Raw genomic sequence first — 26,109 nt, 5'->3', positions numbered from 1 at the left:
CGATAGGTATGTATTTCATATATTATTTCATATGTATCTCAGGCTGAGGGGAGAGTTGATGCAGGTCTCTATCATGAGGAGAGACAGAGAAAGACCAGGCAACTGGGGCATTGCTCCCCCAGAGAGAAATCTCTAATATCACGGAGTGGAAGGGGAGAGGGTGTATCTATTCAGAAGAGATGCAGAGCAAGGTTTTGTTTACACAGGGAGCGTCAGTGACTGGAATGTGCCTCCAGGTGTGATGGTGGAGGCAAATAGATAAATTCGTTTAATTGGCTCATTGACAAACACGTGGATGTGCAGGTTTTGGAGGGAGAATAGCATTGTGTAGGCAAGAAGAATTTAGGCATGAAGTATAACTGGTACAGCACATATTCCGGGCCGAATGGTCTGTTCTGTTCTGTGATTTACGCTCACTGCTCTGCATGAGCAAAAGTGAGTGAATTGAACTCAAAGGGTGAGAGGAGCAGTGGGGCGGGGGGTGTAGATCAAGGAATATTACGATGGATTGACAAAGACAAGGAACGATTTTTCCACAGACGACATGGGCAGTGAGCGGCCCACAAGGAGAGACCGATCAGACCCAAGCATATGGCTAATCTGCGTCTTAACAGCGACCCTCATTATCACGGGTATCTGCTGGAGGATTCATGGTGAGTTTCAATTCGGTCGCAACGACCAAACCGCAGAGAATAAAAATGGCCACTGTAACAGCGACACATTCCCAACATTTCCCGGAAGCACCCTTCACAGTGATGTCAACACACACCTCACTGTGGCACTGGCGGGTCTCTCTGAATGACTACGACTCAGGCCTCACCGTGTCACCGACACAACCCCCAACAACACATCCCTCAACATTTTACCGATATATCCCTCAACCTGATGCCAACAACACAACCTAACGGAAGTACGATTCAACGTAACGCTGATACGCCTCCCGACGTGGTGCTGAAGCGTCCCTCACCGTGACGCAGACACGTTCATCACTTTGAAATCGACTCATCTCTTCTCAGGACAGCAAAAGCCACTCTACCGAAACACCGATTTAACCCTCATCGTCACAAAGACACAACACTCACCGTGACATCGACATTTTTCCTAATGTCACACCGATTCACCAAACACTATGACACAGTCGCGTCTCTCACTGCAACACCGTGAAACCCGGCACTGTGACCCCGACATATGTCTCAGCGTGACTTAGAGATACACCGCGATGTGACCCTTTACACCTCTCACATGGACCCTGAAACACCAATCACAATGTAGTGTGACGCTGACTCACGTGTCACTGCAAACGCAATACATCCTTCACCATCTCTCTCAGTATCACAGATTCGTCAGTCAGAGATCACCTCCGACCGAAACTGCAAGGAGTTAAACTCAACCCTTCAATCCAAGATAACGGAGAATTCCCACCTGGATCTCTCCCAGAGAACCTGTCTCAAGAATCTCTCTGCGCTCAACTCAAATCTGTCCGAACTTAAACGAATGAACAGCGATCTCCGTCACCAGTTCACTGAGATGGAAACGAAGTACAGATCTGTCAACGAAACCAAGGCTCAAATCTGTGAATTGTTGACCAGCAGAAGAGGTGAGGCATCATCCCTCTCTTTCACCCGCTCCTCATCACAGGGCAGGCATGGAGAGAGGAAGCGGCACTCTGTGCTTGTCATCGGGAGTGTGTGAAGAGATGGTATGGAGGGAGATTCACTCTGTGTTTGACCCAGTGAGTGTGTGATGAGGCTGCGTGGTGGTAGTTTCACACTATCACCGGATCCAGTAGAGTGTGATGGGACGTGTGGAGGTGAAACATTTTTCCTAATGTCACACCAATTCACCAAACTCTATGACACCGACGAGTCTCTTCCTGCAACACCGTCAATCCTTGCACTGTGACCCCGATATATCTCTCAGCGGGGCATAGAGATACACCGCAATGTGACCCGGTACACCTCTCACATGGACCCAGAAACACATATCACAATGACATTTACACGTCTTTCACTGAAGCACCGATTCGCTGTGACGGGAAACAACTATCACTGCGATAGTGACGCAACCCCCATCGTGAGACCAACAAAAACCTCGCTCGTAACCTAATATATTCTCTCAGACACGTAGCTCACGGTGGTGCCAACGGCCCTCGCAGTGCCACCGCACCCTTCATCGTGACCCTGACGCACCACTCTCCGTGACCCGCTCAGTAGCTTGACGCTGACGCTGACGCACTATAAACGCCAAACACCCTTCACCATCTCAGATCACCTCTGACCGAAGCTACAAACTCCTTTGGGAAGAAAATCAGGAGATGAACCGGACCCAACGCCATTGTCGACTATCAGTCCACGAGTTAAAATCAAATCTAAATTAACTTTGAGGCAATTGCAAACACCTCACCCTGACATAGGCAAGACCCTTACCGTGATACCGACTCATAAATTCCCAATGACACTGATTTAGTCCTCTCAATCACAATGACACACACCTCAACGTGACAATCGGACACACACCGTGGACATGACATGCCTCTCACGGTGACACAGACACACTCATTACAATGAGACCAGCGCCCACACATTACACCGATACTCCACACACCGTGACACTGCCAGACACCTCACTCCAGCATTTCCCTCACTCAGACATCTTCCTCGCCTTGTCATCGACATACACTTCATTGTGACCCGGTACCCCTCTCGCATGGGCACAGAAACTCCTATCACAGTGACACAGACACGTTCCTCACAGCAACTCGGACAGGGAATCGATTATCACTACGATACTGACACAGACCCACTGTAACAACAAGACAACCTTCACCAGGACATTGATAACCCCTCGGGTGGCGCCGACGCCTCTCACTGTTCCACCAGCACATCCTTCACTGTGACACCGTTCACCGTGACACTGACACCACACTCTCTGTGACCCGCTCCTCAGTGTGACGCTGAGTCACGTGTGACTATAAACTCTAAACATCCTTCACCATCTCTCTCAGTACCACAGATTCGTCAGTCAGAGATCACCACCGACCAAAACTGCAATGAGTTAAACTCAACCCTTCAATCCAAGATATCGGAAATTTCCCACTTGGATTTCACCCAGAGAATGTGTCTCAACAATCTCTCTGCGCTCAACTTTAATCTCTCCGATCTTAAACGAAGGCACAGCGATCTCGGTCACCAGTTCACTGAGATGGAAACGAAGTACAGATCTGTCAACGAAACCAAGGCTCAAATCTGTGAATTGTTGACCAGCAGAAAAGGTGAGGCACGATCCCCCTCTTTCACCCGCTCCTCATCACAGGGCAGGCATGGAGAGAGGAAGCGTCACTCTGTACTTGGCATTGGCAGTGTGTGAAATGATGGTATGGAAGGTTATTCACTCTGTGTTTGACCCAGTGAGTACGTGATGGGGCTGTGTGTAGTAAGTTTCACTCTATCACTGAATCCACGAGAGTGTGATGGGACGTTGTGGAGGTGGATTCATTCTGTGTCTGACCACGGGATTGTGAGACGTAACATTACAGATTCACTCTATGACTTACTCCGGGAATGTCTGATGGGACAGTGTGGATCCATCTTCACTCTGTGTCTGATAGCGGGATTGTGTGATGGGACACTGCCCAGAGAGATTCACCCCATGTCTGACCCCTGAAGTGTGTTATGGCTACGTGGAGAGAGAGCTTCAAACTGAAGCTGGGAGAGCGTGACAAAACAGTGCAGAGGGGGCTTCACTCTGTGTCTGAATCCGGGAGTGAGTAATTGGACGGTGTAAAGGGAACTTCACTGTGTGTGTTACCCAGGGAGTGAGTGAGGGGCGATGTGGAGGGAGACTCACTCTGTACCTGATCCCAGGTGTGTGCGATGAGACTGCACTGTTTGAAAAGAGTGACAGGGAGAATCTGACCCCGGAAAAGTGTGACGGGACGGTGTGCAGGAATTTTAACTACAGGTTTGAACGCTGGAGGGTGTGATGAAGCCACGGAGGGAGAGATCCACTCCGTGTCTGACCCAGGCAGTGCGTGACGAGGTTTATTAAAGGGAGAAAAACTGTGTGTCTCACTGCCGGAGTGTGTGATGGGTCAGTGGGGACGGGAGCTTCACCACACTTCTGACACCTGAAGCGTATAAAATGGGTGTGCAGGGAGCTTCTCCCCACGTCAGAAGCCTGAAGTGTGTGATGGGTCCGTGGAGAGAGAGATTCAGTCTGCGTCTGACGGTGTTAATGTGTGATCAGAAGGTGTCTTAAATCGGTGTCTCACCCCGTGTGTATATGATGGGACTCTGTGTTTGACACAGTTACCTGTGATGAGAAGCTATTGCGGGATGGGAGGGTGGGTGAGTGCCTTTGGTGGGGGCGGGGGGCGTTATGTGTTTGTCTGACACCGGGAACGGTGACGCGTGCCTGGTTGGTGTTCCGCTCTGTGTCAGATAACTCCGTGACAGGACGGTGCGGAGGGACTGCCTGTCGTTTTCTGACCCCTTGTGTTGTGTGATGTCACCGGCTAGAAGGAGTATCATACTGTGCCTGACAACGGGAGTGTGCTGCGGGATGAAGCAGAGAGTGATTCATTTCCGATCTTATCACGGACGGGAGTATTGGGGTATTCTGGAGGGAGTTCCATTCTGTGTTTGTCCGCTCCGGCAGTGTGTGATGGGACGGTCTGGAGAGAGTTTCACTCTGTATCTGACCCCAGGTGTCTGTGATGGGAAGGACTGAAAGCAGCGACACCTGCTGTCTGAATCCTGGATGGGAAGTTGTGGAGGGAGGTTGAACTTTTGCAATGGCTGTTAGGGAGGAAGATACAGTTCTTTTATTTATTTTTTGTTACTGTTTTGCAGAGCAGACATGTCCTCCGAACTGGATCGAAAACGAGAATCGGTGTTATTTCATATCTTCCTTGGAGAAGCCTTATAATGGAGCGAGGGAACACTGTTCGAACCTTGATGCAAGGCTCCTCGAAATAAATTCACCCGAGGAAGAGGTAACTGTCTCCCGAATAGATCGAATTATTCCACACCGCCCCATAGCAGACTCCAGGGGTTAGACACAGAGTGAATCTCCCTCCATACCGTCCATCGCACACTCCCGAGGTTAGACACAGAGTGAATCTCCCTCCACACCGTCCCATCACACACTCCCGGAGTCAGACACAGAGTGAATCTCCCTCCACACCGTCCCATCACACACTCCCGCGGTCAGACACTGAGTGAATCTCCCTCCACACCGTCCCATCACAGACTCCCGGGTTCAGACACAGAGTGAATCTCTCGACACAGCGTCCCATCACACACTCCCAGGGTTAGAAACAGAGTGAATCTCCCCCACACCGTCACCTCAAACACTCAGGGGGTCAGAGACAGAGTGAATCTCCCTCCACACCGTCCCATCTCACACTCCCGGGGTCAGACACAGAGTGAATCTCACTCCACACCGTTCCATCACAGACTCCCGGGTTCAGACTCAGAGTGCATCTCCCCACACAGCGTCCCATCACAAACTCCCGGGGTTAGAAACAGAGTGAATCTCCCTCCACACCATTACATCAGACACTCAGGGGGTCATACACAGAGAGCATCTCCCTCCACAGCGTCCCAGCATACACACCCGAGGTGATACACAGAGTGAAGCTCCCTACACACCGTCCAATCCCACGCTTCTGGGGTTAGACACAGAGTCAATCTCCCTCTACAGCGCCCCATCTCACACTGCCGGGATCAGACAAAGAGTGAATTTCCCTCTACAGCGTCCCATCACACACTCCCGGGGTCAGACATAGAGTGAATTTCCCTCCACACCGTCACATCTCAGAATTCATCTGTGTCCCATCTCTTCAAGTTTCTCGTGGTCAGACTTGGAGACAGGTTCGACCAGTATGCCTTTGAGGGTCGTGGGATGATATTGCCTCCGGCCCGGTCAAACTGAGAAATCACGTTTGTGTGGATGTGTTGCCCGGTTACAAATCAATCCCATGAAATAACGAGCAGTTCACCATTTGCAATTAAACGACTGGGCTTTATGATTCTTCATTTGACTACAGGGTCAGTGCAGAAAACAAAGGGAAATTGGACTCATTTTAACGAAACAGTCTAATGCGCTCCTTGGAGCTCACTGTTTTCCCGTCCGTCCGTTCTCCATCGATTTCCCCCGGGCGTGGTCGACTCTCGACCCCATTCCAAGTCCGCTCTGGCCTGCAGTCTACGATTACCCCGTTCTGACATCTTCTTTCTCCATCTTCCGCCGAACAAAAGCCCGCAAATCCCTCGCTCTCGGGGTCACAGGAATGAAAACACCTCCCGTCATGGGACACCGCACATTCCAAACCCCCGTTATCTCTCGTCATAACACAAAATCACTGCTGCTACAGAGAAACCATTGCATTAGCAGTGAAACATTTCCCAGGACGTTGCATGCACATTAATCGAAGGGATTTAATTTCACAGGATTTTGTGTCCATCTCTATCGTCACTCGATTCAGAACTTACTGGATTGGAAAATGCAGAGACGGGTGAGGTTTGGACTGTTACAGGTCCGTGGTGTGGGAGCGGCACGAGGCCGTGGGGAGTGATTAGGGGTGGGATTTACCTTTGGAAACTGACAGAGGGCCGCGGACAAAGACTGGAACAGTGGGTCTAGCTTGTTGAAGGATGCAGGGTTGTCGGGATTGATTTGCGAACTGCCCCGCGGTATCATGGGATTAGTTCAGAGGCTGAGTAGGGGCTGTGGAGAGACCGCGGTATCATGAGATTAGTTCAGAGGCTGAATAGGGGCTGTGGGGAGAGCACGGTATCATGAGGTAAGTACAGAGGCGACATGCGGCTGTGGGGAGAGCGCGGTATCATGGGATTAGTTCAGAGGCTGATCTGGGACTGTGGGGAGAGTGCGGTATGAGATTAGTTTAGAGGCTGACTAGGGGCTGTGGGGAGAGCGCGGTATCATGAGATTAGGTTAGAGGCTGACTAGGGGCTGTGGGGAGAGTGTGGTATCATGGGATTAGTTCGGAAGCTGACTAGGGGCTGTGGGGAGTGCGCTGTATCATGAGATTAGATCAGAGGCTGACGAGGGTCTGTGCGGAGTGTGCGGTATCATGAGATTAATTTTGTGGCTGACAAAAGGCTGTGGGGAGAGCGCGGTATCATGGGAGTAGTTCAGAGGCTGACAAGTGGCTGTGGGGAGAGCGCGGTATCATGAGATTAGTTCAGAGACTGACTAGGGACTGTGGGGAGAGTACGGTACCATGGGATTATTTCAGAGGCTGACTAGGGGCTGTGGGCAGAGAACTGTATCATGAGGTTAGTTCAGAGGCTGACTCGGGGCTGTGGGGAGAGCGCGGTATCATGGGAGTAGTTCAGAGGCTGACTAGGGGCTGTGGTGAGAGCGCGGTATCATGAGACTAGTTCAGAGGCTGACTAGGGGCTGTGGGGAGAGCGCGGTATCATGGGAGTAGTTCAGAGGCTGATCTGGGACTGTGGGGAGAGTGCGGTATGAGATTAGTTTAGAGGCTGACTAGGGACTGTGGGGAGAGTGTGGTATCATGGGATTAGTTCGGAAGCTGACTAGGGGCTGTGGGGAGTGCGCTGTATCATGAGATTAGATCAGAGGCTGACGAGGGTCCGTGCGGAGTGTGCGGTATCATGAGATTAATTTTGTGGCTGACAAAAGGCTGTGGGGAGAGCGCGGTATCATGGGAGTAGTTCAGAGGCTGACAAGTGGCTGTGGGGAGAGCGCGGTATCATGAGATTAGTTCAGAGACTGACTAGGGACTGTGGGGAGAGTACGGTACCATGGGATTATTTCAGAGGCTGATTAGGGGCTGTGGGCAGTGAACTGTATCATGAGGTTAGTTCAGAGGCTGACTCGGGGCTGTGGGGAGAGCGCGGTATCATGGGAGTAGTTCAGAGGCTGACTAGGGGCTGTGGGGAGAGCGCGGTATCATGAGACTAGTTCAGAGGCTGACTAGGGGCTGTGGGGAGAGCGCGGTATCATGGGAGTAGTTCAGAGGCTGACTAGGGGCTGTGGGGAGAGCGCGGTATCATGAGATTAGTTCAGAGGCTGACAGAAGTCTGTGGGGAGAGCACGGTATCATGAGATTAGTTCAGAGGCTGACAGAAGTCTGTGGGGAGAGCGCGGTATCATGGGATTAGATCAGAGGCTGACAGAAGTCTGTGGGGAGAGCTCAGATTCGTGGGATTGGTTTGGCGACGGTCTCCGGTTACTTGCTGGAACTGTTTTTCTGTTTCTGAAATTGTCTACCTCTCTTTGATAGGACTGTGTCCCCTGATCTTCTGTACAAGATGTTCTTTAAATGGCACACCTGCAGAGAATGCAACTTGCATTCACAGAGCTACAGTTGTAACAGTACATACAGATTCATCTGTAAAAAGTCGGCACGTTTATACCAGGATATTCCTGAAGAGATCAAAGGTCTCTGTCAACAGACTGTCGGGCCGATTTGAATCAAGTGACTACATCCCACTTCTCCCCATTCAATCTACTGCACTGTTACTCACACATCCTTTCATCCCCTCACACCCTCTCCTCCGCTGCTCAGACTCCTCCAATACTCGCAACCCCGTTCTCTCACGCCACTCTTCCTCTCTCCTTTGGTCCACACCTCCCCTCTCTGCCCCACTCTTCCCATCCCCCCATTTACTCCCACTTTCCGCTCCTTTTCTCAATTCCCCCTTCTTCTGCCTAATTCATTCCCTTTGAACACGTCCCTTTCCCCTCAGACCCCATTATCTGCCTCTCCTCTCTCCGTTCTCTCCACACATTCTTTCTCAATTCTGAGGACTCTGCCTCTCAATTCCCCAACCTAGGGGAAAAGACACTGCGCATTCACCCTACCTGTGCTTCTCCAGGCTTCCTAGCCACGCTCCAAGGAACAAAGCCCATCCTTCTTGCCTTCTCTCCATAATCCAGATCCTGTAGTCCCGGCAGCATCCTCGTTCATCTCCCCCTGCACTCTTCCCACATCCGTGTCATCTTTCGTACAGGAGGCAGACCAGAACTGAACACCGCCCTCCAAGCGGGGTCTCACCGACGTCATGTACAACTTCAACGTGACGTCAGCACGCTGCAATGATGTAAAATTAACGCGAATTGGGAAAACTAATACATACTGCAATGAAGGTGAATACCGAGGGAGTGTTTCAGTGTTCAGGGAGCGTTTGCAATCTGATGGCGGAGGGGCAGCAACTGCTTGTAAATTGCTGAGTTGTCAGGCTCCTGTACCACCTCCCCGATGGTACCGATGAGCATAGAGCATTTCTCGGCGGGAGGGGGTCCTCGCTGATGGATGCGGTCTTCTCGAGGCATTCCTGCTTGAACATGTCCTCGATGGAGGGGAGGGTTGTGCCCGTGATGGGGTTGGCTGAGCCTAGAAACCTCTGCAGCCTCTGGCGACCCTCTGCGTTGCAGCCTCCACACCAGGCGGCGATGCGACAAGTCAGAGCGCTCCCCACAGTAGATCCCGAGAAATTCGCGAGTCTTGAATGACAGACCACATCCCCTCAAACCCCTAACCTTGCAATCCCCTCTGTCCCGAGAGAGATATGGATGGTGGAGAAGGCAAGGGCCGAGTAGAGTCTAGAATACACTCCGACTAAGACTCGAAATAAACAAGACCACAGTGATGAAATCCAAAGATAAAATCACAAACAGTAGTCATAGAAACGGATCTCCTACGGCTTTGCACTGAGTGATCGGCGCGAGCCCGTCACCGCAGACATTCCATGAAGGAATGTTGACAGGCAATAACTGGCAGTCTGAATCATAAAGGGAAGGTAACAGCTGACCACACTCGGGGGAATGGAGGTTCCGAATCCAAGATGCCTGCCGATGAAGATACTTCCTTCGCGGTTACATGCCCAGTGCAGATCATCCGAGATGTTGACACACAGTAACACAGGAACTTGAAATCCGATCATAGGATAGAGAGGCAGAATTAAACTATTTGGCCTATTGGGTCATAAAATCTTTATGTTACGTCTAAACGTGGAATGTGCAATTTATAGCAATTTCTAAGAAACATTAAGTACAACAGGACTGTCAATATAACTTAGAAATTCAGTTGTATCAGCGTGAATGAATCAGTCTGACGGCCTGACGGAAGGCGCTGAGACGGATCATGTTGGTCCTGTGTTTTTTTGCTGTGCTACACGATCTCAGATGTTAGCAGCTGGAACGGTTGGTTGCTGGGGCGACTCGGGATCCCGAAAATCCTTCACGCCCCTTTTACACACCTCTCTCTGTAAAAGTTCTGAATCCTGGGAAGTTCACATCTACAGATGCGCTGGGCTGTCCACACCGCTCTCTGAAGAGTCCTGCGATTGAGGGGATAAGATTCCCATACCAGGCAGTGATGTATCCACTCTGGATGCTCTCCATTTTGTCCCTGTGGAAAGTTCCAATGTTTCGGGGACCCATACCAAACTTCGTCTACTGTCCGAGGTGTAAGAGGCGCTGTTGTTCATTATTTACCGTACAGCTGGTATGTACAGTCCACGTTAGATCCTGGGTGATGTAAATGCCGAGGAACGTAAAGCTGGTCACCTCTCAACCGCAAATCCATTGATGGCAACAGAGCTCAGTCTGTCTCCAGTCCGCTATAGTCCACAAACAACCCCTTTGTTTTTGCGACATTGTGGGATCTACACCCCTCCCCTTCTCTGCCATGCCCTCCCTCCCCGATGCCCATTTTCCGTTGCCGACCTCATCTCCAATAGCCCCACCGTCTCCATTACTACCCTCTCGCATCCAAAACGCTTTCTGCTGTGATCACAGGGAATTGTGGGGAGAATAGGGGGGAGCTGACGTCCCGTGTTACACTTCCTCCTCACCATCTGATATCGATCTCTCGGGCTGAGTCTCTCTGCGTTTCCATGTGGACAGACCGGTCATGTGGTTCCACACGGTTTCCTCTCAGTAACTGCAACCTCACCACATCTTCACTGTCCTCCCTCTCCCCCTTTTCCTTCGGCGCTGCAACCAGTTACACACACATACCATCTCAGAAACAGACACAGAATTCAAGACTATAGGAACGCGGAAGTGCTTGGGGTTGGTGAGAGGAGAGAATGGTCAGAGAGAAAGGGATTCGCAGAGTTTCTGACCCTGTTACTGGATTATGGCAGAGAGTGAAGGGAACATCACAGAGTGTTTGACCCACGGATTGTGTGATTGGACGGTGAAGGCGACGCGCCACCTTGTGCCTGACCCTGGAAGTGTGTGATGGGACGGTGTGGAGGGAGCGTCACTCTGTGTCTGACCCCGGGATTGCGTGATGGGACGGTGTGGAGGGGAATTCACTCTCTGTCTGACCCCGGGAGTGTGTGATGTGACGGTGTGGAGGGAGATTCACTCTGTGTCTGACCCCGGGAGTGTGTGATGTGACGGTGTGGTGGGAGATTCACTCTGTGTCTGACCCCGGGAGTGTGTGATGTGACGGTGTGGAGGGAGATTCACTCTGTGTCTGACCCCGGGAGTGTGTGATGTGACGGTGTGGTGGGAGATTCACTCTGTGTCTGACCCCGGGAGTGTGTGATGGGACGGTGTGGAGGGAGGTTCACTCTGTGTCTGACCTCGGGAGTGTGTGATGGGACGTTGTGGACGGAGATTCGCTCTGTGTCTGACCCCGGGAGAGTGTGATGGGACGGTGTGGAGGGAGGTTCACTCTGTGTCTGACCTCGGGAGTGTATGATAGGACCGTCTTGAGAGGCGTCACTCTGTCGCCGACCCCGGGAGGTGTGATCGAGCCGTCAGATTTCCGTCAGGTGAATATTCTGTGGGAATGGGAGAGAGAGGGAAGAGAGAAAGGGGTGTTGAAATGGTACGGGAGAAACGAAGAGGGGAGATATTCAGAGACGGCCGAGTGAGGAGTGCAGTGCGATGGAAAGGCAGAGGGATAGAGAAAGTAGAGAGACAGAACGAGCTGGAGAGGGAGAGAATAGGATAGTCAACATGTGATAGCTGGATTTTGAGAGAGAGGACACAGAGATATAGGGAGAGGTAGAGGGTTGAGAAAGATACAGGTGGACGGCGACAAAGGGAAGGGTGTGGGTTGGAGTGAGAGGGAGTTGAGAAGGAGGGGTGGTTGTTGAAAACACTTCTGAGCTTCAAGGTTTCCCTCAAATACCTGCGCTCCCTGTCTTTAGCTGTAATATTGGGGGGCTTACACTCGGCGCCGTGATTTCGGTTCTGATAACCCACAATTATGCTCAAATTGGTGGTCAGAGTCAAACCGTAGATGGTGATCTGTCTGTGTTGGTTTCCAGTAAACTTCAATATCCAGATGTCCATTTCCTTTGATAAGCACTCCACAATCCAAAAAAGGCAGTCAATTGTTCTCGACGTTTCCGGTGTAAACTTATTGTTTTCATCCACCGAGTCTTCTGTGAAGGCTTGTGCGTCATGGAGTTTGGGGTTAACCGTATAACAATTACAGCACGGAAACAGGCCATCTCGGTCCTTCTAGTCCGTGGCGAAAGCTTAATCTCACCTGATCCCACCGACCTGCACTCAGCCCATAACCCTCCATTCCTTTCCTGTCCGTATACCTATTGATGTTTTTATGACAATATCGAACCTTCATCTACCACTCCTACTAGAAGCTCGTTCCACACAGCTACCGCTCTCTGAGTAAAAAAGTCCCCCCCTATGTTACCCTTAAACTTTGGCCCCCTAACTCTCAAATCACGTCCTCATGTCCACTTGTTTGAATCTCTGCTACTCTCAATGGAAAAAAGCTTCTCCACGTCAACTCTATCGGTGGATCGCCCAACTACAGTAAGTGTGACTCGTACATTTACAGTTGCAACAGGAAATACGGATTCATCTGCGAGAAGTCGGCACATTTATACCCGGATATTTCTGAAGAAATCCAAGATCTCTGTCAACAGACTGTCGGGAAGACTTCAATCAAGTGACGACACACTACTTCTCCTTCCTCAATCTACCCTACTCGCACCATGCCATCCTTTCATTACTTCCCACCCTCTCTTCGCCTTCCTACCCAGTCTCTTCCTTTACTCGCATCCCCATTCCCGCCAACTGTTGTGCCTTTCCCCATCCAGACCATTCTTCTCCCCACCCGGACCCGAACTCCCCCGCTCCCCGCATTTACTCTCCATTTCTACTCCTCTTCTCTCTCTGCCCTACTCACAAACTCATTCCGCTTCTCCGCCTTTCTCTACCCCCCAGACCCAATTCTCTGCCTCTCTGCTCTCGGTTCCCTCCACACACTCTCACCTCAATTCTGTGCCCTCTGTCTCCCAGGGGGAAAGACTGCGCACATTCACCCTATCTGTACCTCTCCAGTCTTCATACCCTCGCTTCAAGGAACAAAGTCCCCGGTTTCTTGCCTTCTGTCCCTAACTGAGACCCTCCAGATCCGGCACCATCCTCGTAATTCTCCCTCTGCACTCTTTCCAGATCAGTGGCATCTTTCCTTCAGCAGGGCGACTGGACCTGAACAGCGCCCTGCAAGTGCGGTCACATCGACGTCGTGTACAACTTCAACGTGACCTTGGTACGGTGCAAAGATGTAAAATTAACGTAAATTGGTAAAATTAATAAACAGTGCAAAAGACGAATACCGAGGCAGTGTTTCAGTGTTCAGGGAGCATTCTGAAACTGATGGCAGAGGGGAAGCAGCTGTTTGTAAGTTGTTGAGTTTACAGGCACCTGTACCCCCTCCCCAATGGTACCGATGAGCACAGGGCATTTCCCGGCGGTAGGGGTTCCTCGCTGATGGATGAGGTCTTCCCGACACATTCCTGCTTGAACATGTCCTCGATGGAGGGGAGGTTTGTGCCCGTGATGGGGTTGGCTGAGCCTAGAACGCTCTGCAGCCTCTGGCGACCCTCTGCGCTGCAGCCTCCACACCCGGCGGCGATGCGACGTCAGAAAGGGCTTTGCCGTCCATCCTGCGAAATTCGCGAGTCCTCACTGACAGACCACATCCCCTCAAACTCCCAACCTTGCAATCCCCTCTGTACCGAGAGAAGTATGGATGGTAGAGAAGGCACTGGCCGAGTAGAGTCTAGAATACACTCCGGCTCAGACTCGAAGTAAACAAGACCACAGTGATGAAATTCAAAGATAAAGTCACGCACAGCAGTACAAGAAATGGATCCCGTACGGTTGAGCACTGAGTGCTCGGCGCGAGGCCGTCACCGACAGACATTCCATGAAGGAACATTGACAGACAATAGTTGTCATTTTGTGCCTTAAAGTGAAGGTGACAGCCAACCATACTGGGGGAATGGGAGGGCCGAAACTTGGATTCCTGCCGCTGTTCAGTCGACAACATGACACCTTCTTAGTGTTTGAATGAATGTGTTATCTCCACACAGATGTATTGAACATTCTGCCCTTAGATTGAAATGAAGCTCGCGGGAATGATTCTGGAATTGAAACGCATTGTCCCCGCAATTCCCTTTGAACACAGGCAGGAGTGTTGATATGGAGTGTGAGGGGGCGGGGGTTGGTGACAGAGCACGTTTATGTAGGGGATGATGCGGCTCTCGGAGAATGGGCATCGGAGAGGGAGGGACGGACTTAGAAGTGGAGGGGTGTAGGTGATGAAGGGGTTGACGGAGACAGGGAGAAAGGGAGGGGCGTGGATAATTGATAAGGTGACGCAGTGGAAAGGGACTGTAGCGGAAGGTGGAGTGTCAGAGGACAACATCAATCTCTCTCTGCTGCAGTCGGAATTTAAAAGGGCTACAATCACACCAGAGACCGAGAAGAGTAGGGTGACCTGTCTCAAAACCAATCGCCCAGTGACACTCACACCTACTGGGATTAAGAGACCGAGTAGAGCAGGGTGACCTGCCTCAACTACAACAGCCCAGTGACGCTCACAGATACTGTGACTAGCTGCTTTGACAGGCTCGTCCTTTCCAGAGTCGACACCCTCTTTAGTAAAGACGTGACCGCTGTAATTTGACGAACTCATGCTGGACATTACAGCAGCAACGTCTAGCTGCTGCTGACTGACAGCATCTCGGCGTTGAGACTCATCATCCCCTCAGTTCTGATCCAAAAGCTCCAGATCCTGGGTCAGTGAAACTCCCTCTGTAACTGGATGATGAACATCCCCATCGGGAAACCTCAGTCAGTGCAGACCGGCAGTGTCGTCACCGATCTACAGGTGGTGCTGAGGAAGCATGGAGGCTACACAAGGGTTCAGCGAGACGGGACGAATGGTCGGTGAAGCGCCGGGTGGATCGCCGTGTCGGGAGATGTATGGCCATGCACTGTGGTCGAAGAAATAGAGGCGTAGACTATTTGTCTAATAGAGAGAAAATTCAGAAAAACTGAGGCACAGAGGTCGGTGGGTCGACGTGAAAGTAAGCGTTCGGCACGGACTAGAAGGACCGAGATGCTGTTTCGTAATTGTTATATTGTTATAGGGACGTGGGAGACCTCGTGCATGATGCCCTAATTTACAGGTGCAGATTGTGGCTAGGAAATCAAGTACAATGTTAGCATTCCTGTCAAGGGGATGAGAATGTAAAAACAAGGATGTGAATTTGAGGCTTCATAAAGCACTGGTGAAACCTTATGGAGTATTGTGAGCGGTTCCGGGTCCCTTATCTGATACGGCCAGATGAGCTTGTAATGGGAAGGGTCGAAAGGAAATTCACGGGAATTATTCCGGGATTGAAACGCTTATCAAAACAGGAGCGGTTGATGGCTGGAACTCAGATGAATGAAGGGGGCGGGGGAAGGGTTGCTGTTGTTGAAACCGATCGAATGTTTAAAGGCACCGATAAAGTAGATGTGGAGAGAAGGTTCCCCATGGTGGGAGAGTCTAAAGCCAGTGGGCCCTCATCGGAATGGAGACCTGTCCTTTTAGAACGGAGATTGAGAAGAATTTATTTAGCCAGAGTATGGTAAATCTGTGGAATGAGTTAAACAGGCGGATGTGGGGTCTGGCATTGCGCTTTTTGAAGTCAGAGGTGGACAGATAGTTGATTAGTCAGGGCATGAAGCGATACGAAGAAATCGCAGGATGTGGGGCTGAGGGGGACCTGGATCAGACATGATGGAACGGCGCAGCGGACTCGATGGCCTAATTCTGCTCCTATATCTCATGGTCTGATTTTAGGTTCCTGTGTTGCCGGGTGTCAGCATCTCAGCGGATCTGTCCTGGTGGGGCCAACACATTCAAGCAAACACGGAGAAGGTGTCATGTTCCCGACTGAACAGCGCCAGACAACTAAGTGTGGTCACGTCCATTCCCCGGTGTTTGATGAAATGTCACTTCCCCTTTAAGACTCAGACTGACAATTATTGCTCGTCAACATCGCTTCACGGAAAGTCTGTCCTTGACGTCCCCGTGCTGAGCACTCAGTGCTCAAAGGTAGGAGATCCATTTCGAGAACTATTCTTTGCGATATAAACTTTAGATGTCTTTACTGTCGTCTTGTTTATTTCGAGTCTGCGTTTCACTGTATTCCAGACCATACTCTACACTTCCCATCACCACCATAGATCTCTCGTTACAGGCGGAATTACAACGTAAGCCGTTTGAGAGGAATTGGCCTTTCGTTGAAAGGCGGGATTACAACGTCAGCAGTTTGAGAAGATATGGCCTTTCGTTGAAGACCAGGAAATGATCGCTGGGAGCGTTCTGACTTGCTGCATCGCCGCCCGGTGTGGAGGCTGCAACGCACGAGGTCGCCAGAGGGGGCAGAGCGGTGCGGACCTAACCAGCTCCATCACAGACGCAATCGTCCCGAGCATCAAGGGCAGCTTCGAAAACACGGCATCCGTCACTAAGGGTCCTCACCCCGCAACTAGCTCCCCGTTCATGTCTGCCATCGGGGAAGAGGCACAAGAACCTCAACGATTCAGGAACACCTTCTTCCACTCCGGCGTCTTATTTTTGAATGTATGAGCACTACCACCACATTTCTGCGATATTTATTAACTTTTATTGTATCTTACATGAATGTTACATCTTTGCAACTTTCTGATCGTGCAACAACACAAAGCTCAGGCCGGATAAGTCACAGATCAAGTCAAGTCAAGTAAAGAAGCTTTTACTGTTATTTCAACCATAACTGCTGGTACCGTACACAGTAAAAACGAAACAACGTTCCGCCAGGACCCTGGTCCTACATGAAACAACACAAGACTACACTAGAGAACGTGAGACAACCCAAAACTCCACTGGACTACCTGACACAACACAAAACTACGTTACACATCAGATCTACACGGGAATACATAAAGTGCACAAAACAGTGCGAGACAGTACAATAATGAATAAACAAGACAATAATAGGCACAGTTAAAGTCAAATTACAAAATAATAATAAGAAATGATGTAAATGTAATTGTAAATGTCAACAAACTTTAGCAGGAATTGAGAAAGAAATGAGCAAAAATTGCAAAGGGAGTGGAGTGATTTTCGGGGGTAGGTGTGTGTGTGCGTGCGTGTGTGTGTGTGTGTGTGTGTGTGTGTGTGTGTGTGTGTGTGTGTGTGTGTAATAATTGAGCTGTTGAACATGGGAAACAATCGTTTGATGATGCGAGTGGGAGGCAAGGAAATGAGGAGAAGGAAATGAGGATGAAATGGGTAACCTGAGGGGGAGGAGGGATGAGAGAGCGAAGAGAGGGACTAGGGTAAAGCTAATGCGAGATTCCTAGTATGGGTGCCATAGGAAGACAGAGCAGAACAGGGTAGGGGCGAGGGGCAGAGCGGATGGGTTTGTCAGAATCGGGGAGAGGGCTGCAATTGAGTTAATGTCGTTAGATTGAAGTCGGCTCCACGGGCTTTTGACAGAAAACCCGGATTTTTTCAGGAATAGTTAGGAACAAAGATGTAGGCTTCTCACAGATGAAACGGTGCATTTCGTTTTTACAACTGCTGAACCAACCGGGTTTACATTCACTGCATTCGGACTTTCCAGCGTTCATCTTGGACGCGACGTCAGAGGCCAGTTTCCTGTCAAGGAAGCAGAAACAATTTCAATGGGAACAACACAGCCCCAACAGACAGATCTGTGTCAGTCTCCAAAATATTCCCACTGACTCAATCTCTCCTCACCGTCTATAATACTCTCACTCACCCTCTCTCGCCCCACGTACCTGCTCCTGTTCTCATAATACACTTACTGACCTATTCCCCACAACCCTGTGTCAGTCCCCGAATAATCCCTTGTCCAAAGCTCTACCCACAGAGCTATTTCTGTCCCCAAAATAATCCCACGATCATACATTCTCCCCACAGGCCTGTGTCACTCCGCAAATTACTCCCAGACCCCCAGCCCCTCCCCCCGGCCTCAGAGCAGTCCCTAAGATACTCCCACTGCCCCTCTCCCTCCTCATGAATCCTTGTCAGTCCACAAAGTAATCCTGCTGCTCCGCTCTTCACACAGCCCTGTCTCATTCCCCGAAATACCCACACTGACACACTCTCTCTCTCCCTCAAAGCCGCGTGTCTGTCCCTAAAATACTTCCTACTGTCCCCCATCAGCCCCGTGCCAGTCCCAACGTGATCCCACTGACGATCCATCTCCCGACAGTCCTGTGTCAGTCACAAAAACATTCTCACTTCAAACTATTTGTCAGTTCATGTCAGTCTACAAATCCGACAGCCTACTCTCTACCAACGTTCTGGTAAATAATCACATTGCCAAGTCTAACCCCACAGACCTGTGTCAGTCCAACATTAATCGCAGTTCCCTCTTCCCTCCCAACAGTGACCGTCCCCAAACTTTGTCCCAGAGACACATTTTCACCCCACAGACCTGTGTCTGTCCCCACAATACTTCCGCACATTCTTCCCACAGTCTGGGTCAGTCATCAACTTAATCCCACTGCCAAGTCTATTCCTACAGGATGTATCATGCCCCAAAATACTACTTTACTGTCTCCTCTCTGACCCGTTCTTGTCCCCAAAATATCCACAGTGACCAAATTCTCACCACTGAATTGTGGCAGCACCCTAAAGCACCCAATCCCCGACTTCCCACACAGACATTTGTCTGACCACAAAATTAACTCAACTGCCCAATCTCTCACCACAAGTCTGCATGATCCCCAATCTCACCTCGATATGCATACTCCAATCCAGTATGGACTGTCTTCATTGCGGACAGCGCTGCTAGCAAAATTCTGTGAAATTAAATTGCTGTCATTAATTATTGAAATCGAGCACAGTTCAACAAGCGTTACTCTGTGACTGATCCAGGCAGAGTGCGATGTGACGGTGTGGAGGGAGATTCACTTTGCGTCTAATCCCCAGAGAGTGCTCGGGGACGGTGTGGAGGGAGATTCACTCTGTGTCTGACCCCGGGAGTGTGTGATTGGACGGTGTGCAGGGAGCTTCACTCTGTGTCTGACCCCGGGAGTGTGTGATGGGACTGTGTGGAGGGAGATTCACTCTGTGTCTGACCCCGGGAGTGTGTGATGGGACGGTGTGGAGGGAGAACACTCTGTGTCTGACCCGAGGAGTGTGTGATAGGTCGGTGTGAAGGGAGATTCACTCCGTATCTAACCCAGAGAGAGGGTGATGGGACAGGGTGGAGGGAGATTCACTCTGTGTCTAACCCCGGGAGTGTGCGGTTGGTCGGTGTGGAGGGAGCTTCACTCTGTGTCTGTCCAGGGAGAGTGTGATGGGACGGTGTGGAGGGAGATTCACTTTGCGTCTAATCCCCGGAGAGTGCTCGGGGACGGTGTGGAGGGTGATTCACTCTGTGTCTGACCCCGGGAGTGTGTGATGGGACGGTGTGGAGGGAGATTCACTTTGCGTCTAATCCCCGGAGAGTACTCGGGGACGGTGTGGAGGGTGATTCACTCTGTGTCTGACCCCGGGAGTGTGTGATTGGACGGTGTGCAGGGAGCTTCACTCTGGAATGGATTTGTCTTCTGTGTATCTGACACATACCTCTTTCTCTCTTGAATTTATTTCAAGAAGCTTTGAATCAGAGTTAGAACAATATTGCGTTGCCTCGTCATAAGATCTTTTGAACGTGGATATGAAATAACACCGGTCTTCATTTCTGATCCAGTCCTTTGAACACGCTTGCTCTGGAAATCAGGAGTAAAGAACAATGAATCTTCCCCCATTCGTCCATTTTATCCGCCGGGTGTCAGACTAAATTAGCGATCCCCGTGTTCTGCACCATCACACACACCAGCTGTAAAATATAGAGTGAAGCTCCATGCACCAGGCCATCGCACATTCTCGGTTTCAGACACCAGAGACAAGCTTACATTCCCATCACCCACTCCCGGGGTCAGACGCAGAATCAAGCTCCCTCCACACCGTCCTATCACTCACTTCCGGGGTCAGACACAGAGTGAAGCTTCCTCCGCACCGTCCCATCACACACTCCCGGGGTCACACACAGAGTGACTCTCCCTCCATACCGTCCCATTGGACACTCACGGGGTCAGATACAGTGTGAATCTCCCTCCGCACGGTCCCACCACACACTCCCGGGGTCAGACACAGCGTGAAGCTCCCTCCACACTGTTACGTCACTTATTTTGGGGATTAGAGCTTCTTCGCTCGTCCTGTGAACGCAGAGTGAAGCTCCCCCTGTGGCGTCGCAATAACGCATTCCCGGGTTCAGACAGTCGGTTCCTTGACGCACTGCCAGCGTTCGGACACGAGGTGGCGCTCGCCGCAAATCTCAGCGCTTTCCCGAGAACAGCCAGAGACGACACCCTCCCCTCTCTCTCTGCCTTCTGATTAGGTGCGGGAAAATTTCTGACATTACCTCAGCATTTCTGATGCTCAGCAGTTTACAGATTTCAGTCTTGGTTTGGTTGAGATTTTTGCACTTCATTTCGAGGTCATTAAATTTGCCTCGGAGATCAGTTTGCGTTTGATGCTGATCAGAGAGATCAGAGCTCAGGACGGAGAGGATGTTTTCCAGGACCAACAATTTGTTTTCAAGGATGGAGCGCTTGCTTTCGACGACAAACAATTTGCTTATGAGAATGGAGACGTTGTTATTGAGGGCGGAAACTTTCTTGAGACAGGTCCTTGGATCTAGTCGGGAATCTTGGATTTCCTGGTTTTAAGGGTTGAGTTCACCTCGTGGAGTTGCATTTGACGCTGGGTCCTGTTCATGTCCTGCTATTTTTTTCAAAAGGCTCCGGTATTTTTGATCGGATGCGATCTGACACTGACGGATCTGTAACGTTGAGGGTGATTGTGAAGGAGTTTCGGCGTCACGGTGAATCGTGTGTTGGTGCCACAGTGAACGGTGTGACGGTGTCACGTTGAGGGGTGTGAGTGGGAATAACAGTATCATTTTCTCGTCGGCTGCCAGTGACTGGTGGTGTTCCCCAGGAGTCGGTGTAGAGACCGCTTCTTTATATGCTGTATAGCAATGATTTAGATGATGGAATCACAAGATCCCAGGACAAAGAAGCAGAGGCCCATTGAGTTTGCTCTGTCACTCCACCATGAGCTGAAGCATTTTCTCGTCCAGTTAAATTTTCAGGCCTTTTCCCCATATCCCTTGATACACGTACTAATTAGATACCTATCAATCTCCTCGTTAAACACCTTAAATGATTGGGCATCCACAGCTGTATTGTGGCAACGAATTCCACAAATCCACGACCCTCTGGCTAAAAGAAATTCTCCTCAAATCTGTTTTAAATGGGTACACTCTATTTCTAAGACGGTGGCCTCTTGTCTTGGCCTCAACGACCAAGGGAAACAGCTTTTCCACATCTGCTCTGTCCAACCCTTTCAACATTCATTTTTTCTTGTAGATATTTCATCTACTTCTGCTCTGCCGTCCATCCAGCTTACCTTTCCAAACACTTTGAGCCAGTTCCTCTCTCATACCACTGTAATTTCCTTTGTTCACCTGATACCAGCTTCTCCTGCGCAAATTTGAAACTTCACTCAGTCAGATAATGATCACTACTTCCAAGGGGTCCCATTACCTCTAGTTTCCTAATCACCTCCGGCTCATTACACAGAACACAATCTAAAACAGCCGATCCTCTAGTGAGCTTATGGACAAGCTGCTCCAAAAAGCCATCCCGTAAGAATTCTACAAAATCTCTCTCCTGAGATCCAGTACCTTCCAGACTTTCCTAATCCACTTTCTTAATAAAAACCCCATAATGATCTTGATATATATCTTCTGACACTTTTTTTTCCAATTTCCGGCTTTTACTTGTAGTCCACATCCCGGCTGCTGTTGGGACACCTGTATATAACGGCTATTAGTGTTTTTTTACCCTTGCCATTTCTAATCTCGACGCATAAGAATTCCGCTCCTTTTGATTCTATATCCCTTCTTTCTAGTAATTTGATACCATACCATTGCTTACCATCAGGGCCACGCCACACCCTTTCCGACATTCCTATCTTCCCTATACACTGTGTATCCTTGGACATTCAGCTCCCAATCACATCCATCACTTAGCCATGACTCGGTGACGGCCACAACGTCTTATCTTTTAACCGGTAGCTGTACAACAAGGTCGTTCACTTTATTTCCAATGCAGCCTGAATTTAAGTACAGTACATTTAGATCAGTATCTGCTACCGACGTTGCTATATTTATATCGCATAGCAAATTCTCCTGTCTTTTCACCTGCCTGTCCTTCTTGCCATCTTTGCTGCACAGTATCTTTGACTTAATTCTATTTTCCTCTTCTTCGACCCGAACACGCTGGTTTTCATTCCCTTGCCAAATTAGTTTGAACCCTCCCTAACAGCTATATGAAACAATCCCGCCAGGGTATTAGTACCCTTTGAGTTCAGGTGTAACCCATCGTTTCAGTATAAGTCATACAATGCTCAAAATAGATCGCAATGATCCAAGAATTTGAAACCCTGTCCCCTGCACCAGTTACTTAGCCACACATTCATCTGATTAATTCTGCTATTGTTACAAGCATTAGTGCGTGGCTCAGACAGTAATCCTAAGATTATTACTCTGGAGGTCCGGCTTTTCAATTTTCTTACTAGCTCTCAGTAATCTTCCTTCAGGACCTCCTCTCCTTTTCTGTCTATGTCCTGGCTGCTCGCCCTCTCTCCTCTGAAGACTCTGGACCCCATCTGAGACATCCCCTACCCTGACACCAGGTAACCATATAACAATCACAGCATGGAAACAGGCCATCCCGGCCCTCCTAGTCCGTGCCGAACTCTTAATCTCACCTAGTCCCATCTACCCGCACTCAGCCCATAACCCTCCACTCCTTTACTCTCCATATACCTATCCAATTTTACCTTAAATGACACAACTGAACTGGCCTCTACTACTTCTACAGGAGGCTCATTCCACACAGCTATCACTCTCTGAGTAAAGAAATACCCCCTCGTGTTTCCCTTAAACTTCTGCCCCCTAACTCTCAAATCATGCCCTCTCGTTTGAATCACCCGTACTCTCAATGGAAACAGCCTATTCACGTCAACTCTATCCCTCTAAAAATTTTAAATACCTCGATCAAATCCCCCCTCAACCTTCTACGCTCCAATGAATAGAGACCTAACTTTTTCAACCTTTCTCTGTAACTTAATTGCTGAAACCCAGGTAACATCCTAGTAGATCGTCTCTGCACTCTCTCTAATTTATTGATATCTTTCCTATAATTCGGTGACCAGAACTGTACACAATATTCCAAATTTGGCCTTACCAATGCCTTGTACAATTTTGACATTACATCCCAACTTCTGTACTCAATGCTTTGATTTATAAAGGCCAGCGTTCCAAAAGCCTTCTTCACCACCCTATCTACATGAGACTCCAACTTCAGGGAACTATGCACTGTTATTCCTGGTTCTCTCTGTTCCTCTGCATTCCTCAATGCCCTACCATTTACCCTGTATGTTCTATTTGGATTATTCCTGCCAAAATGTAGAACCTCACACTTCTCAGCATTAAAGTCCATCTGCCAACGTTCAGCCCATTCTTCTAACCGGCATAAATCTCACTGCAAGCTTTGAAAACACACCTCATTATCCACAACACCTCCTACCTTAGTATATGGGCATACTTACTAATCCAATTTCCCACCCCATCATCCAGATCATTTATGTATATTACAAACAACATTGGGCCCAAAATAGATCCCTGAGGCACCCCGCTGGTCACCGGCCTCCATCCCGATAAACAATTATCCACCACTACTCTCTGGCATCTCCCATCTAGCCACTGTTGAATCCATTTTATTACTCCAGCATTAATACCTAACGACTGAACCTTTTTAACTAACCTTCCATGTGGAACTTTGTCAAAGGCTTTGCTGAAGTCCATATAGACAACATCCACTGCCTTACCCTCGTCAACATTCCTCGTAACGTCTTCAGAAAATTCAATAAGGTTTGTCAAACATAACCTTCCACGCACAAATCAATGCTGGGCTACTCCTAATCAGATGCTGTCTATCCAGATAATTATTAATACTATCTCTAAGAATACTTTCCATTAATTTACCCACCACTGATGTCAAACTGACAGGTCTATAATTGCTAGGCTTACTTCTAGAACCCTTTTTAAACAACAGAACCACATGAGCAATACGCCAATCCTCCGGCACAATCCCCGTTTCTAATGACATCTTAAAGATCTCCGTCAGAGCTCCTGCTATTTCTACACAAACTTCCCTCAAGGTCCTGGGGAATATCCTTTAAGGACTCGGAGATTTATCCACTTATAAATTTCTTAAAAGCGCCAGTACTTCCACCTCTTTAATTGTCATAGGTTCCATAACTTCCTTACTTGTTTCCCACACCTTACACAATTCAATATCCTTCTCCTTAGTGAATACCGAAGAGAGGAAATCGTTCAAAATCTCTCCCATCTCCCTCGGCTCCACACATAGCTGACCACTCTGATTCTCTAAGGGGCCAATTTTATCCCTCACTGTCCTCTTGCTTTTAATATAACTATAGAAACCTTTCGGATTTACTTTCACCTTATTTGCCAAACCAACCTCGTATCTTCTTTTAGCTTTTCTAATCTCTTTCTTAAGATTCCTTTTACATTCTTTATATTCCTCGAGCAATTCCTTTACTCCATGCTGCCTATATATATTGTAGACATCCCTCGTTTTCCGAACCAAGCTTCTAATATCCCTTGAAAACCATGGTGCTTTCAAACCTTTAACCTTTCCTTTCAACCTAACAGGAACATAAAGATTCTGTACCCTCATAATTTCACCCTTAAATGACCTCCATTTCTCTATTACATCCTTCCCATAAAACAACGTGAACCAATCCACTCTCTCTAAATCCCTTCGCATCTCCTCAAAGTTAGCCTTTCTCCAATCAAAAATCACAACTCTAGTTCCTGTCCTGTCCTTCTCCATAATTATATTGAAGCTAATGCTATCGTTATCACTGGACCCGAAGTGCTCCCCAACAAATACATCTGTCAGCTGACCTATTGCATTCCCTAACAGAAGATCAAACACTGCCTCATCTCTAGTCGGTACTTCTATGTATTGTTGCAAAAAACTATCCTGCACACATTTCACAAACTCTAAACAATCCAGCCCTTTTACAGAATGAGCTTCCCAGTCTACGTGTGGAAAATTAAAACCTACCACAATCACCACCTTGTGTTTAGTACAAATATCTGCTATCTCCTTACACATTTGCTCTTCCAACTCACGCTCCGCATAAGGTGGCCTATAATACACTCCTATCAGTGTTACTACACCTTTCCCATTCCTCAACTCCACCCAAATAGCCTCCCTAGAGGAGTTCTCTAATCTATCCTTCCAAAGCACCGCCATAAGATTTTCTCGGACAAGCGATGCAACACCTCCTCCTCTGGCCCCTCCTACTCTATCAGACCTGAAGCAACTAAATCCAGGAATATCTAGATGCCAATCACACCCTTCCTGCAACCATGTTTCACTAATAGCTACAACATCTTAATTCCAGGTATCAATCCACGCGTTAAGCTCAACCACTTTTCTTACAATGCTCCTAGCATTATAATAGATACATTTAAGATACTCTCCACCTGCTCCTCTCTTTTCATCCCTAACAATGCATTCAAATTTATTATCCTTTTCTTTCTTCTCCCATTCATCTTCGGGCTGAGCGCATCCCTTCTCCATCACCTGCCTTTCCTCCCTCACACACTGTCTCTG

The 26,109-nt window shown here is 49.1% G+C and overlaps 2 protein-coding genes across 2 annotated transcripts in view; one reads left to right on the top strand and one right to left on the bottom strand.

Annotated features, from left to right (window-relative positions):
* The first annotated feature begins 1,484 nt into the window (after positions 1-1,484).
* Positions 1,485-9,109, top strand: LOC132389921 (natural killer cells antigen CD94-like). The gene is made up of 6 exons (XM_059962488.1): positions 1,485-1,597; positions 3,005-3,271; positions 4,851-4,993; positions 6,453-6,517; positions 8,276-8,433; positions 9,006-9,109. The coding sequence occupies exons 1-6, from the start codon at positions 1,495-1,497 to the stop codon at positions 9,092-9,094; spliced, it is 825 nt and encodes a 274-aa protein (XP_059818471.1). The 5' UTR covers positions 1,485-1,494; the 3' UTR covers positions 9,095-9,109.
* Positions 9,110-17,025: 7,916 nt separating this feature from the next.
* LOC132389919 (asialoglycoprotein receptor 1-like) overlaps positions 17,026-26,109 on the bottom strand; it is a gene marked incomplete at its 5' end in the record, with an annotated part of 45,147 nt that continues 36,063 nt past the window's right edge. Inside the window, 3 exons of the mRNA XM_059962486.1 lie at positions 17,026-17,968; positions 19,076-19,140; positions 19,913-20,055. Of these exons, the coding sequence (XP_059818469.1) occupies positions 17,773-17,968; positions 19,076-19,140; positions 19,913-20,055 (404 nt within the window). The remainder of the gene's footprint in view (positions 17,969-19,075; positions 19,141-19,912; positions 20,056-26,109) is intronic.

The sequence above is a fragment of the Hypanus sabinus genome, unplaced genomic scaffold (genome assembly GCF_030144855.1).
Source record: "Hypanus sabinus isolate sHypSab1 unplaced genomic scaffold, sHypSab1.hap1 scaffold_705, whole genome shotgun sequence".
Lineage (NCBI taxonomy): Eukaryota > Metazoa > Chordata > Chondrichthyes > Myliobatiformes > Dasyatidae > Hypanus > Hypanus sabinus.
Note: the sequence above shows the minus strand (reverse complement) of the source record. Positions and strands in the feature narration are given on the sequence as shown.

Excerpts from the sequence above, each read along its gene's own strand:
- LOC132389921 (XM_059962488.1), top strand. The coding sequence starts at position 1,495 with ATGAACAGCGATCTCCGTCACCAGTTCACTGAGATGGAAACGAAGTAC. Across the intron at positions 1,598-3,004 it reads ATTGTTGACCAGCAGAAGAG|TACCACAGATTCGTCAGTCA; the intron begins GTGAGGCATCAT and ends CATCTCTCTCAG. Across the intron at positions 3,272-4,850 it reads ATTGTTGACCAGCAGAAAAG|AGCAGACATGTCCTCCGAAC; the intron begins GTGAGGCACGAT and ends ACTGTTTTGCAG.